Genomic DNA, 12,500 nt, shown 5'->3' with positions numbered 1-12,500 from the left:
TGCTGCCCTGAGTGACTTGTCGGGGTGGCAACATGACCTGTGTAGTTTCCCAAGGGCAGGTCAACATGCCACCATCCACTGCCCCTGACCTCACAACCTCCTTCTACCAGGCAAAGGGTCACTAAGCAGGCAGCTAGCAGTACCACCCTGCTTCACAACACCAGCCTCACAGCAGCACTACAGCATCTCCAGTCCTCCCACAGTGTTCAGCATTGAGGCTCACTTCACTACAGGTACCAGGTTTGCACTACTCGCCGCCCCACCACCTCCAGGGTGCCAGGCACTGGCGTTACTAGTTTGTCAAGGGTTGGGAAGTGCCGAGCTCTGTGCCACTTCCTCTTCTAGGCCATGCCATCCACACGGCCTGCCCCAGGGTTTTATGAGGAGGAGCTGGAGGTTTCTGGGGCGTGCTGGCGATGGCAACACCAGACCTCTGAGGGTGGCATGGGGGCATCCTCCTCATGCAGCATTGCCATCTTGCTGAAGTAGGAGGAGGATCTCTTCTTCCTTGGTGCTGGCTGCTGCTGGGGAGGCACCAGGGAGTCACAACACTTCATCTATTTGTATATACCTATATACAACACTTGACGGCAAGGAAATTACTTGAGTTTATACTTCCCTCTTTATGGTAAATGTTAAATTGATTTATTTTTGTTTAGACAGATGTTCAATTTATTGGGGATGGATAAGAGGTCAGAAAAGTTACTAAGAAGGAGAATTAAAAGAGTTTATGTTCTTTATGTTGGCCTGATATGTAGATAGGGAAGATGGATATTAATTTTGTTGAATGATCCTGAAAATATTCCACATTAACACATGACCTTCCAACACAGATGTGACTACCAAACTTCAACACCTGCACCGCTGCTCACCTGTGATGACGTGCCAGCCTGGTCATCACCTGAGGAGGAGGTGACCCCATCCTCCAGGTGCAGGTCAGGGCTGGACCCATCAAGCTCCAGCTCATTGTACAGTGACGACAGCTGGTCATCCACCATTGTGGGCTGCAACACATGGCTTGTTACCACACACATCTACACACTCTTCCCTTATGCCAGCATATGTATGTTTCTTAAGTTTTTATTTTATTCATTTTACTTATTTATTTTTAGTATTTACTTATTCATTTTATTTGTCCATTAATTTATTCTAATTGATTAATTAATTATTTTATTTATTTTTATTTATTTTTTTTTGAGCAATGACTAAATTTCAACAAAGTGAGAATATTCTTGTATCTCTTTGGAACTTGTATTTATAATGCTTCAGATTTTGCTGGAGAAACTCATCATTTCCTAAACACCACACACCACTCAGCACCAACCACACCACCACCACATCTAGCAACCACCACACACAACTGCCACATCCAGCCACCAACACACACTACCACCACACACCACACACCATACCACATCAGCACCACATCCAATCACCACCACACACAACACACCATACCAGCACCATACACCAACAGCACACACCACCACAGCACCCACCTGCCGCACACTCTTCAGTTTGTCCATGTCATGCCGCAGGACATCCACGAGTTCCTTGGTTTCCAGCTGGTACTTGTAGAGCAGCTCTGGGGTCAGCTTCACATCTTCCAGCCACGGTGGGTCGCTCAGCACTGGCCGCTGGCACTTGGCACGGGGAATGTTCCATTTCATGCCCATGCCTGATACCTGTAGAGAGAGAGAGAGAGAGAGAGAGAGAGAGAGAGAGAGAGAGAGAGAGAGAGAGAGAGAGAGAGAGAGAGAGAGAGAGAGAGAGAGAGAGAGACAGAGAGACAGAGAGACAGAGAGAGAGAGGGGTGAGGAGGAGGAATGAGTTAGTATTGTTGGTTTTTATGTGTGTAATATTGTTGCCCTAATTGTGATTCAGAAATATTTTTGTGATTTTTTTCTTAAGTTGTAAATAAAATAATTGTCTTTTCTTTTATTATGAATGCAGACTATGCAGTTACCAATCTCAAAAATGTTAGCCAAAACATTCTTAGAAGTCTTTCACATATGTTCAAAATTAGAAATCTGGTTTATTGATTTAATACTGGTTTACTGATTTTCTGTTCATAAAGTTTTTCAGGGAGTGATACTTCTTCACAAATACATTTAATTATACTACTGAGCATATTCACCAAACTGTTTCAATCTTGTACTACACAGAGCCTTCGCTAAACTTGTGTGGTTCTGTCTCTATATCTGTATTTGTTCAGTTTTTCCTTAGTTAATGTATATTTCTCACCTCTATTATCCTTTCTTAAAGTGTGTGTGTGTGTGTGTGTGTGTGTGTGTGTGTGTGTGTGTGTGTGTGTGTGTGTGTGTGTGTGTGTGTGTGTGTGTGAGAGAGAGACTCACCTCGCTGGAGTCTGACACGTTTTGCATGCTGTCATCGCTAGACTTGTACTCGCCAGGAGAGCCGGTGGAGCTGGTCACTGACAGTACCATGTCACTGAAAGGAAACAGAGGGGGAGAGAGCTTCATTACAAACTACCTCCCTGCATGACCCCTCAAAATAGAAGGGGTCACTAGCAAGGGGGGAAAAAAAATATCCACATACATACACACAAACAGCAATATCAACACTGTATATATCTCAGAAACACAGGAAATGCATGGCTATATTAGAAATGTATGGCGATGACAAATGAGGTCGCACGGGTGGTGATCTCTTCTACCTCAAAACACTACAGGCGAGTCAGGGGTCACCTCAGGACCTATCCGGGTGGCTGCAGTCCTGCTCCTGGTCACCCGGACACTCCCTGACTGCTGCCAAGAATACATGATGGAGAGATGGATCAATGTATGGTCACAGTTGAACCAACGCCAGAAGTGTGATGCTGCTGCTCCACCCACCCAGCTCCACTCTGCCCAGCCCATCCCCACCTGACCCCCAAGCATTACCTCACGTTACGCTCACCTGGAGTTCTCATGGCGCGGCTCCATGGTCATCTTGTCCTGTTTCTCCGGGGAGCCGATACTCTCGGCCTCGGCCCGCACGCTGGTGGACTGTGAATACTGTGAGACCTGTGATGAGGCACGTTTCTTCTCAGTATCCTGCGGGTTAGCACATCACACACTTATACTACAGCCTTGGCCAAAAGTTTCATCATGACTCCCGCCTGAGGGACGCGCTGCCACTGACTCCCTCCTCCCCACTGACTACCTGACTCATGGCAAACTGTGGCCTGCAATCACAAATGCCACAACAGTGATGGTGAGTCTAAACAGTGATGCCATCAAGAAATTCATCTACTCGAGTCACAGCAAGTCATGCATCAGTGTGTGTACAGATCACTACCGGTATTTACACAGTGGTGCTTCTGGTACAGGGAAACAAACAGGAAGAGATACACATGCAAAGGAAGCAATTTAAACAAACAGGGCTGAGCATTGCCATATTATCATGTCACCTTTGACAAATAGGAAATTCTTCACCACTGTCATGCTTAATTTTCTTCCTTTAGTTAATATTACTTGGAAAAATTACTGTTTACTCCAAGAAATACAATTGTGATACTCAAACTGAGAAGAATTAATAAAAGCATACAAGTAAAACTATTTGAAAGAAATGTGTATATATCATCTCAAAAAAATGTTACTTCACACAAAATATACAAAGTTGTGCTGTTACCAAGAACTGACAATACAAAACTTGAGGTGAGGTGGGAAAGAAGGTGCAGGATGCATGAAAACTATGATGTGGTGGTGGAAAAAGTGATGTGGTGATGAGTGAGGTGGTGGAATATGTGATGTGTAGGTGATGTGTGAGGCAGTGGGGATGCAAGATATGATGGTGAGCCATCTTTTTTGAAAGGCAACAAAAGTGTTACATGATGTGATACTGAAGAAACAAATGCAAAAGTGAGAGGGAGGAACACCATGTGGTATTGGATGAAGGATGCCAAGGTAACACAGGGAGCAAAACTGGTGTGTGGAGCAAGGCAGTGTGGTGCTGTGGAGGTAGAGGGTGAGGGCAAGTATTGGAGCCATCACCAGTGTGTGTGGCTGTGTGTGGAGCAAGACAATGAGGTGGTGAGGCGGTGTGGAGAGAAGGAAGGAAAGAACAAGCACTGAAGCCATGACCACTGTGTGTGGAGGTGAGGTGGTGAGGTGTGGGGGGCAGGAACAAGCAGAGTGGCCAGTACAGGGCAGGGTGTGGTGTAGGCTCACCTTGGGGGCACACCCTGGGGACACAGTAGTGGTGTCCTCCACATAGGATCTGATGCTCTCTGCCACATGGGAGTGGGAGCTGATCACCTTCCCTGAGGCAGAAGCTGTGCTACCCCGGGCAGACCCGGGCTCGGCCTTCACAGACGTGGCCTGAGAGTCTGGCCGGCGCAGGTGTGAGGTGGAGTGCTTGGCGATGAAGCTCTGCACACACAACACACCAGTCAGTTTTGGCTATGTGGGAATGGCAGCAAGCTACATATGCCACACAGCAAATAGTAACACTTGTAAGCAGAGATGAGGTCACACTAACCTTGGCTGACTGAGGGATGGGCTCAAATAGGTCGTGGTCACTCTCAGCCCCGGAGGGCTTCTCTCCATCAGACATGGGTACAGGCACCTGGTTGAGGGGTGTGTGCACCGCTGTGTGCTGGTACACCACGTTGGGCAGCATGAGTGGTGGCGCGTTGAACAGAGGTGGCCCCACTGGCTGGTACATGACCCCCGGGATGTACTGGACAGGAACTGCTGCCACCCCTGCCAACACAAAGCTGGCCTCAGTAAACACAACACAACATGACATCATTATGAGAAAACAACATGAATACCACAACAAAAATCAGAAAACCTGTCCCAAACAGCTCACACAAGCCAGCCTGGAGTGAAGGATTACCTTGAGGGTGGAGGAAGGTGGGCTGCTGTGAGGGGAGCACCAGGGGCACTGGGGCAGGGGCACGGGACACGGGAGGCACCTGGGAGATGCTGGAGGTGCTGGTGGGGAAGTAGAAGCCTGGCACAATGCTTGGGTACTGGGATGCTGCCACGTGGGTGGTGCCGGGGCCCACCGTTGCCCCTGCAGACCTGAGGCATACACACGAGTCATGAAATAAGTGAGTGAAGGATGCCAATAACTTCCTATAATTTGAATCACTTCACAAGACAAGTATCATGAAGCCTCCAGAAGTACTGTAACTCAACCAAACAGATTACAAGTTTTCTTTGTTCAATTTTTGGCAAACAATAAATTACAGGCTTTTTTTCAGCTTCTTTGGATTTAAACTACATCATGAAACAAGTATCAAGACACTTTGAAATCTAAACTGGATAGCAGAACATAAAGAAGGAAAGGCAACACAAGTAACACAGAGAAGAAATATTTACCCTGAAGAGTGTACACCATTATCCTATTCCTGCACATCTTGTCTTAGCCCTGAATCCATACCCAAGCAACACACAGGAGGGAAAGCAACACAAGTAACACAGAGAAGAATTACTTACCCTGAGAACTTAATGTGTGTCTAACTCTCCCTGGTCATCTCAAACCTGAATCTAACCCCCAAAGTAATTTATACCAAACAGCACACAGGAGGCAACAAAAGTAATCCCAAGAGATATTTACCCAGAGGACTGTATGTGTGTCTGGCTCTCTCCCTGCCCCCACACATCCACAGAGGAAGGCTTGAGGGAGGAGCTGGAGCCTGCCGCTGAGGGTGCCAGGAAGGGCTGCTTGCTGGCGGTGGCCTCGTGCTCCATAGCTCCACCGCCCCGCTTCACACCACACGTCTGCACCACCACGAGTTATGTTAGTGCACAGGAGGCATCATAGATCACTAACACCAGTAATATAGAACAGGGAAGAGATGGAGAAACAGTGTGGAAAGTAGCAAGCACTCAGAAAGCCAAAGAGCAGGTAAAAGGGACAAATATACAAGACAAAATCACCAAGAAGCATCACTAACACCATTAATAGAAAAGATCAAGGAAAATACAAGAAACAACAGGAAATAACAAACACCAGGAGGGCTAAGGAACAGCTGAATAAGACAACTAAACAAGACCAGATCACCAGAAGTAGTGTGGTTACTATACAAGGCAAGAACTATCACATTACCAATCCCATTAATAGAAGAGATCAGGGAAAAAGAGGAGAAACAATGAAAAATAAACAACAGGAAGACCAGAGAACAGCTGAACAAGACAATGAAATATTCTCTTTCTCTCCAGGTCTCTTAATCAGCTTCAACAACACCAGTACTAGAAAAGAACAGGGAAAAAGAGATGGAGAAATGCTGTGGAAAGTAGCAAAACACCAGGACAGCCCAGGAAAAAGTAGAGGTAGTTATCATACAAGACAGGAATCATCATAGACCACTAACATCGGTAACAAAAGAGATCAGGGAAGAAAGAGACACTGTCGAGGAACACTGGAAGATACCAAACACCAAAAAGACCAAGGAACAGCAGATTAATGCCACAAATTTACGTTGCATGTGTACTTTAAAAACTGTTATCTTTTGGCAATATTCAGTCAATCAATGTACTTTAGAAACTGTTATCTTGGCAACATTCAATCAATCAAACAATGCAAGACCCAACGTACTCTCTCTCCAGGCCTCTTAATGAGCTTCTTCATGGTTTTCAGCTTGCCCTTGTCCTTATGAGGCTTGGGTCCTGTCCTCTGCCGCTGCATAAACATCTTCTGCATGTCTGCGTTGTGCCTTGACAGGACCTCCTCCGTCAGCTGCACGTGTTTGTATGATCCCCCCTGGCTGGAGGTGCGTCCTGTGGCCCCGCTGCCGCTGCCACTCCCATTGGCGGTGCTCTCGGACTTCCTGGTGTGGTCACAGTTGTCCCCTGAACCTGATCCTGACTGGGACTGGGAGTTATCCTGCGACTGCTTGTTGGTGTTGGAGCCTGGGGGAGGGGGTGTAAGAGTGTTGATTCAAGCTGGTGTGAGGGTGAGTACAGAGGTGTTGGTGGTGTGTAAGGGTGACTGCAGGGGTATTTGAGGGTGCTGGAGTGAGAGTGACTGCAGTGGTGTTTATGGTGTAGGTGTGAGGCTGGCTTACGAGTACTATAAGGCATGTTGGGGGGATTTGGATATGAGGGTGGCTTATGAGGGCTATGAGGCTGGGTAGTCATGAGGGTGTCTGGCAGGGTTGTGAGGGTTACAAGGTGCTTGGTTATGGGATGATATGAGTGTTGACACTTCATGCAGCTGGTTAAGTTATAATTAAATGAAAGATGCTTTTTATATGAGGAATTGAGTCTATATAGGAGGAATAAATGTGTATTTCCCCATAAACTAAACAATAATGATATGAAAAGAAAATTACTTTTTTTTTTGATAAAAACAACAAACTACTCACTTGATAAAAATAATAAAAGAAAAAACATCTAAGAGCATTTGTTTCCTTTCAATGATATGGTGAGCAAGCACAGATGAAAGACAAGAGAGGGACAGAATGCAACACAACCACACACTTGTCTTACCAACACTGCCAAGGTGGGACACTTCCATCTTGCTGTCGCCGCTCTCGTCAGATGACACGGTCTTGGGCTGACTCCGAAAGAACCTGGAATATACGAGACTGATGGCATTCCCGCCTCCCTCACAGCCCCTCTTCAGCTCCCTCTCCTGGCATGCATCCCTGGCACATCCTGGCTCCTCTCCCTCCCTCACCCTGCCCACTTAGTATATCCCTTGCACTGCCTGTCTAGTTTCTTGTGTTCTCACCTCCATACCTCCCTTAACCATGATGCTTGCTTGCCTAGTATATTCCTCCCTTGCACTGCCTGTCTAGTTTCTTCCTTTTATGTTCTCACTTCCATACCTCCCTCACCTTTCCTGCTTGCCTGCCTGCATACTGTATCCTAACTCCCATCCCTATCTTGCTCTATTCATCCTTTATCCACTCAGTCTTATTTTTTATGCAATGCTTTTTCTGCCTTGGTGCTTTGAGTGGAAATCAGTGTTCTTGTTCTCATCCCAATTGTTTCATATTATTGGTTCCTATGTATTCTGTATATCAGTATTAAGCTCTCTCATTCATTATCTTCAGTCTACTTTTTCATTTCCCATCCCTAACTGAAAAGTTGTACAAGCTATACATAAATCAAGATGGAATGTTCCTACTTCTCAGATCAATAAATGCATTAATATGTGTAAGCATTACCTTACCTGACCTGCTCCTGGCACTCTTTCTACAGCCTGCTTCTTCCCAGCCTGCACTGCCCTCCCTTATGTACTACATATAGGGCCCACTCAGCCTACTCAGCCTATCTAACAGTGCAGCATGAACATCTAAGTATAAGCCCCAATAATTCATCATGAATATCACCACATCATCAAATAGCAAGAAGAGTATTAAGCTTCCCCAGTCTGAGTGTGACCTCCTTCCTGCACAGACCCACAACACATCACAGTAATGAAGTACAAGTTGCCTTGGCTACTCCAAGACACAAATATAATACATTCAGGATCAAGGTAATACAGTATGGCACTTCAGCAATAACAGTGTTGACATGTTCTTGCCCTCAGAGACCTCTACCATGGCAGTCACCATGCCTTCCCCACCTCCCCCCTGCTCTGCCTTGCCTCAGCACCTTGAGGCACATGAAGAACACACAAGCTGCACCTCACACAGGGAGATTCATTTGAATGGGGAGGAAAAATTTAATCTCTCTCCAAAATACTTTATTGAAAGAAATACTGTGCTGTACATCACTTTCCACTGAGGCCAAGGCCAGGGACTGCAGTCAAAATTTAGCAGCCCTGTGATGGCTCAGACTGACACACAGCAGCAGGCCATGCCAGACCAGGCCAGGCAGGGTGTGTCCTGTGGGCAGAGGCATCTGGCCTGGCCTGGCTGCTGATAAGTTACTCTAACCTAACACAACCCCACTACACCAATGAGAGACACTTTGAGTGTGCAGCAAATATGTAACAATTATACTTTCATATACTTTAAGTATAATTAAGTATAGTCTAAAAACTAAAGAAACATGAGTACTGTTGGTGCCATAACGAGCAGAACACTGGCTGTGGCACCACCACCACCACCATCACACCAGGGTCTCTGAGAGCAGGATCAAACTTGTACATTAACAGCTGACAACATATACACAATTAACAGAGTACAGCTAGCTAGCACCCCACCTGCCCCCTCCCCTCACCACCCCCCTCCAGCAGGCTGCCCCCCTGCTTGGGTGGTGCAAAGGGGTGGAGGTGGCAACTACAATGGGCAGGGTGTGGTGGGGGGAGGGCGGGCCATCACACATAAGCTGCATCACATGACTGGCATCTGGGCTTCCTTCAGTCCTCCCTACCCTCGGTGAACACAGTGACAGCATCCCTCACACACTGCACCACATCACCCCCTCCTCAACACTTAATTTGTGGCCACATCAGTGTTTACAGATATGTGGGTCAACAGTATGTGTCTCCAGGTACCAAAGACAAGCCACTGAGCAAGACATCCAGGCTACAGTGAATGAGGCTCCTCCATGTGACAAAATATTATCACAAACGGCTAGTAAGTAATTCTCTTCAAGGTAAAATTATCTTGATTTTCTTTAATTATGTATTGCATGAGTCAGTTTTGCTTCACTTATACATAACAATCTCTTCATGTCAGTGTGTGTGTGTGTGTGTGTGTGTGTGCGTGTGTGTCAGGAGAATGACAGTATATGTGTGCATAAATATATCTATGTTTGAAAATAGTCACATCTCTCCCTGACACACACACACACACACACACACACACACACACACACACACACACACACAAACACACACACACACACACAGCCTTGACACCATACCAGCTCACATTCAATTCAAGATCAGCCACATACACCACCACAGCCTTGGTAGCACACACACAGCCACACACTGAGCTGCTGTGCTGTGTGGGTTTTGGCCGGTAACCTCTGAGACAGAATATTTGGCATCTCATCATTTTGGCAAACAAGTTCTTCATCAGTATTTGTAAGTTTAATCTATGAGTGGGGACTTTGGGGGGGTCTCCTAACCAGGAATAGTGGAAGCTGACTACTACTTAAATCACTAAACTGGTCATCTAATCCCTCTATCAACATACAAAATTAACACATCATTTCTACCCATGTGCTAAAACATGCAGTGTACCTCGACCATTACACAACAGTAACATCAGTGCCACTCATCAATGCTCCCTCTATTGAAAGACTCCCTCATGATGCATCATTAACAAGGCGACACTGAACTCATGAGATGCTTGGGTATGATGTGGTGAGTGAACCTTGACCCCAACATTCTCACTAACTACTGTGTGTGTGTGTGTGTGTTGGTATCCTAGAATAACACAGGACATTAGCACCTCAGTCTCATTCTCTGTCTCCCCCTCACAGCCTTTGCTATCACACTGATCTACAGCTGCCAACACACACTAACACACCCACAAGATCACTACTATTACTTTGGCCACAACTTGTCACTTCCTCTCCTTCAACATTTCACTGTTAAATGAGGTTTTACTGAAATTTCAACACCAAAAAAGTTTCTTGCATATATTTACCACACTCAAAACTTGCACTATCAAAAGAGACTAAGTGAAACAGACAAATATCCTTATGCATTATCAATTCACAGAACAAAACAGACAGATACACATCCCTACTTATTATCAAAAGAGACAACAATACAGACACACATCCCTGAAAGTACTCCCTGGTTCTAAGTCCCCTACAACACTCACATCTTGGCATCTACTCCCATCTTGTTTCTCTCATCTGGGGGAATACAAACACATCCAACTAAACCTACAATGAGGCTTCCCAGCTAAAAACTATTCAAACAACACTTAGGTAGCTACCCACACTTATTGAGGTAAAAACTTAAGACCACTTCATATCTTGGCGCATTGTGGCATAAGTTACACATGTTTTATCATATTTGTCAATCTGGAGGTTTGTATTGGTTTATTCCACCAGCTGCACCCTACTTAACACTGCACACATCTTCACAACACCTTGCACTCAGTCATTCCTACCATGCAGATCTCTGCAGTTTTTAAGTATATGTATATCATAACAGCAAAAGGCACCAAGTCTGGTATGATTACTAAAGATTATTCAGTAATTCTTTGTAACTTCTCATGCTGTTTGTTTTCAAAGGAAAAAAAAAAAAAAAAACCCTCCCCTATCATTCTTGCATGGACACTTCTTGCCCACCTACACATGCACACAAACAACCTTACTTCCATACAGACACTGACCAACAAGAGGCACATACACACACATGAACATAACATACAGCTTTGTTTGTTGTTGTTGGTAGTGTGCCTCCACCTGTGTCCTCCTAAACACAGCCACACACAACTATGACGAAGGACAAACCCCAAATCTTCCTGTCATCACCTCTGTCCCACACACAACTCATTCCACCATGAGATGGATGGACAAACGGATGAATGGCTGGATGGATGGTTAGACGCATGGTGTCCTCAAATGTCCTGGCAGTTCTGATCTAAGTGGGGGGAGCAGTGGTGACACTAATGAAGATCAAGATCAGTCAGTTAAATGAGGGTGGAAGTGGGAGTCATCCAAGAGCCAGACTGTGCAGCAGCTTACCTATGAATGGTCTCTGAGTAGTTGAGGTGGCCATAACTGGAAGGGGACTCAGAGGAGGAGGTCACACTCTCTTGCCCCTTCTGCACCTAGAAGAGTGGGGGTTCACACATCAGCCCACACCACATAGAGAAAGGAAATGAGGCAGGGACTGTGTGCACCTCCTTCCCTGCTCCCTGCCTCCCTCCCCACCACCACCACCTACCACATGCTACCACAGACTAGAGAACCTCACAGGGCGCCTTCCCTCCCCCACGGTGGCCCCGGCACCACACGAGGGGACTTACAACGGGTGAGGGTAGAGGCAGTGAGTGAGGAGGTGGGGTGGAGGTGCCCACAAGAACCCAGGAAGGGGACTGTACCTCTGCATGGTCTCATTGTAGTTGAGCTTGCTGTAGCTGGACGGAGTGGAGGTGGAAGGATACGACTCATAGCAACGATCATCTTGGTGAGGGGAGATCTCACCCATAACCACTGAGGCCTGGTCCTGGGTGGTGGGAAACTGGGACCACATCAGACACAATGTTGTAGATGTCTTCTGTTCTGTCCTTCTCACTGTCGCACATCACACACTCCCCTCTTATCCTGTGCCTTATTTATCCTTCCTACTTTTACCATTCATCATCAGGTGGTTGTGTCTTCCGTCTGATACTCATGGCCTACTTCTATTGTGCTACATATCAGTACATCCTTCCTTATCCTGCTCCTAATTTAGTCTTGCTATTGCCGCCTTTTACCATCTACTGGCATCCTTAACTGTTTCACTGCTATTTGAACCATCTTTCCTTAATTACTAGCCATGCTGAAGAATCTTTTATTGTCCCAAAGCCATCTCTAAACACTGTACTGGGTAAAAATTGCAAAACCTTTATTTTTTAATCTCCTTTCTTGTAGATGCTTATAAAGATTCCATGCATTGCTTTTAGTGTTGTGAATTATCCC

General features: G+C 45.9%; 1 protein-coding gene across 5 annotated transcripts in view; it reads right to left on the bottom strand.

Annotated features, from left to right (window-relative positions):
* The window catches only part of LOC135115373 (period circadian protein-like), a 49,688-nt gene that overhangs the window by 1,414 nt on the left and 35,774 nt on the right, over window positions 1-12,500 (bottom strand). Inside the window, exons 13-24 of one of the 5 annotated variants that reach the window (XM_064032078.1) lie at window positions 11,921-12,060; window positions 7,443-7,525; window positions 6,550-6,863; window positions 5,569-5,732; window positions 4,843-5,030; window positions 4,483-4,706; window positions 4,173-4,373; window positions 2,920-3,026; window positions 2,358-2,451; window positions 1,500-1,685; window positions 873-1,004; window positions 1-524 (exon numbers count right to left, since the gene is read on the bottom strand). The exon at window positions 1-524 is cut by the window's left edge and continues 1,414 nt beyond it. In XM_064032078.1, coding sequence (XP_063888148.1) covers window positions 378-524; window positions 873-1,004; window positions 1,500-1,685; window positions 2,358-2,451; window positions 2,920-3,026; window positions 4,173-4,373; window positions 4,483-4,706; window positions 4,843-5,030; window positions 5,569-5,732; window positions 6,550-6,863; window positions 7,443-7,525; window positions 11,921-12,060 — 1,980 coding nt within the window. In that variant the 3' untranslated portion in view covers window positions 1-377. Of the gene's footprint in view, window positions 525-872; window positions 1,005-1,499; window positions 1,686-2,357; window positions 2,452-2,919; window positions 3,057-4,172; window positions 4,374-4,482; window positions 4,707-4,842; window positions 5,031-5,568; window positions 5,733-6,549; window positions 6,864-7,442; window positions 7,526-11,561; window positions 11,648-11,920; window positions 12,061-12,500 lie in introns of all 5 variants that reach the window. The other 4 variants (XM_064032076.1, XM_064032080.1, XM_064032077.1 and 1 more) reach the window with 4 other exon arrangements.

This window comes from Scylla paramamosain, chromosome 29 (assembly GCF_035594125.1).
Source record: "Scylla paramamosain isolate STU-SP2022 chromosome 29, ASM3559412v1, whole genome shotgun sequence".
Lineage (NCBI taxonomy): Eukaryota > Metazoa > Arthropoda > Malacostraca > Decapoda > Portunidae > Scylla > Scylla paramamosain.
The sequence above is the reverse complement of the archived record's forward strand: the minus strand, read 5'-3'. Positions and strand labels throughout refer to the sequence as shown.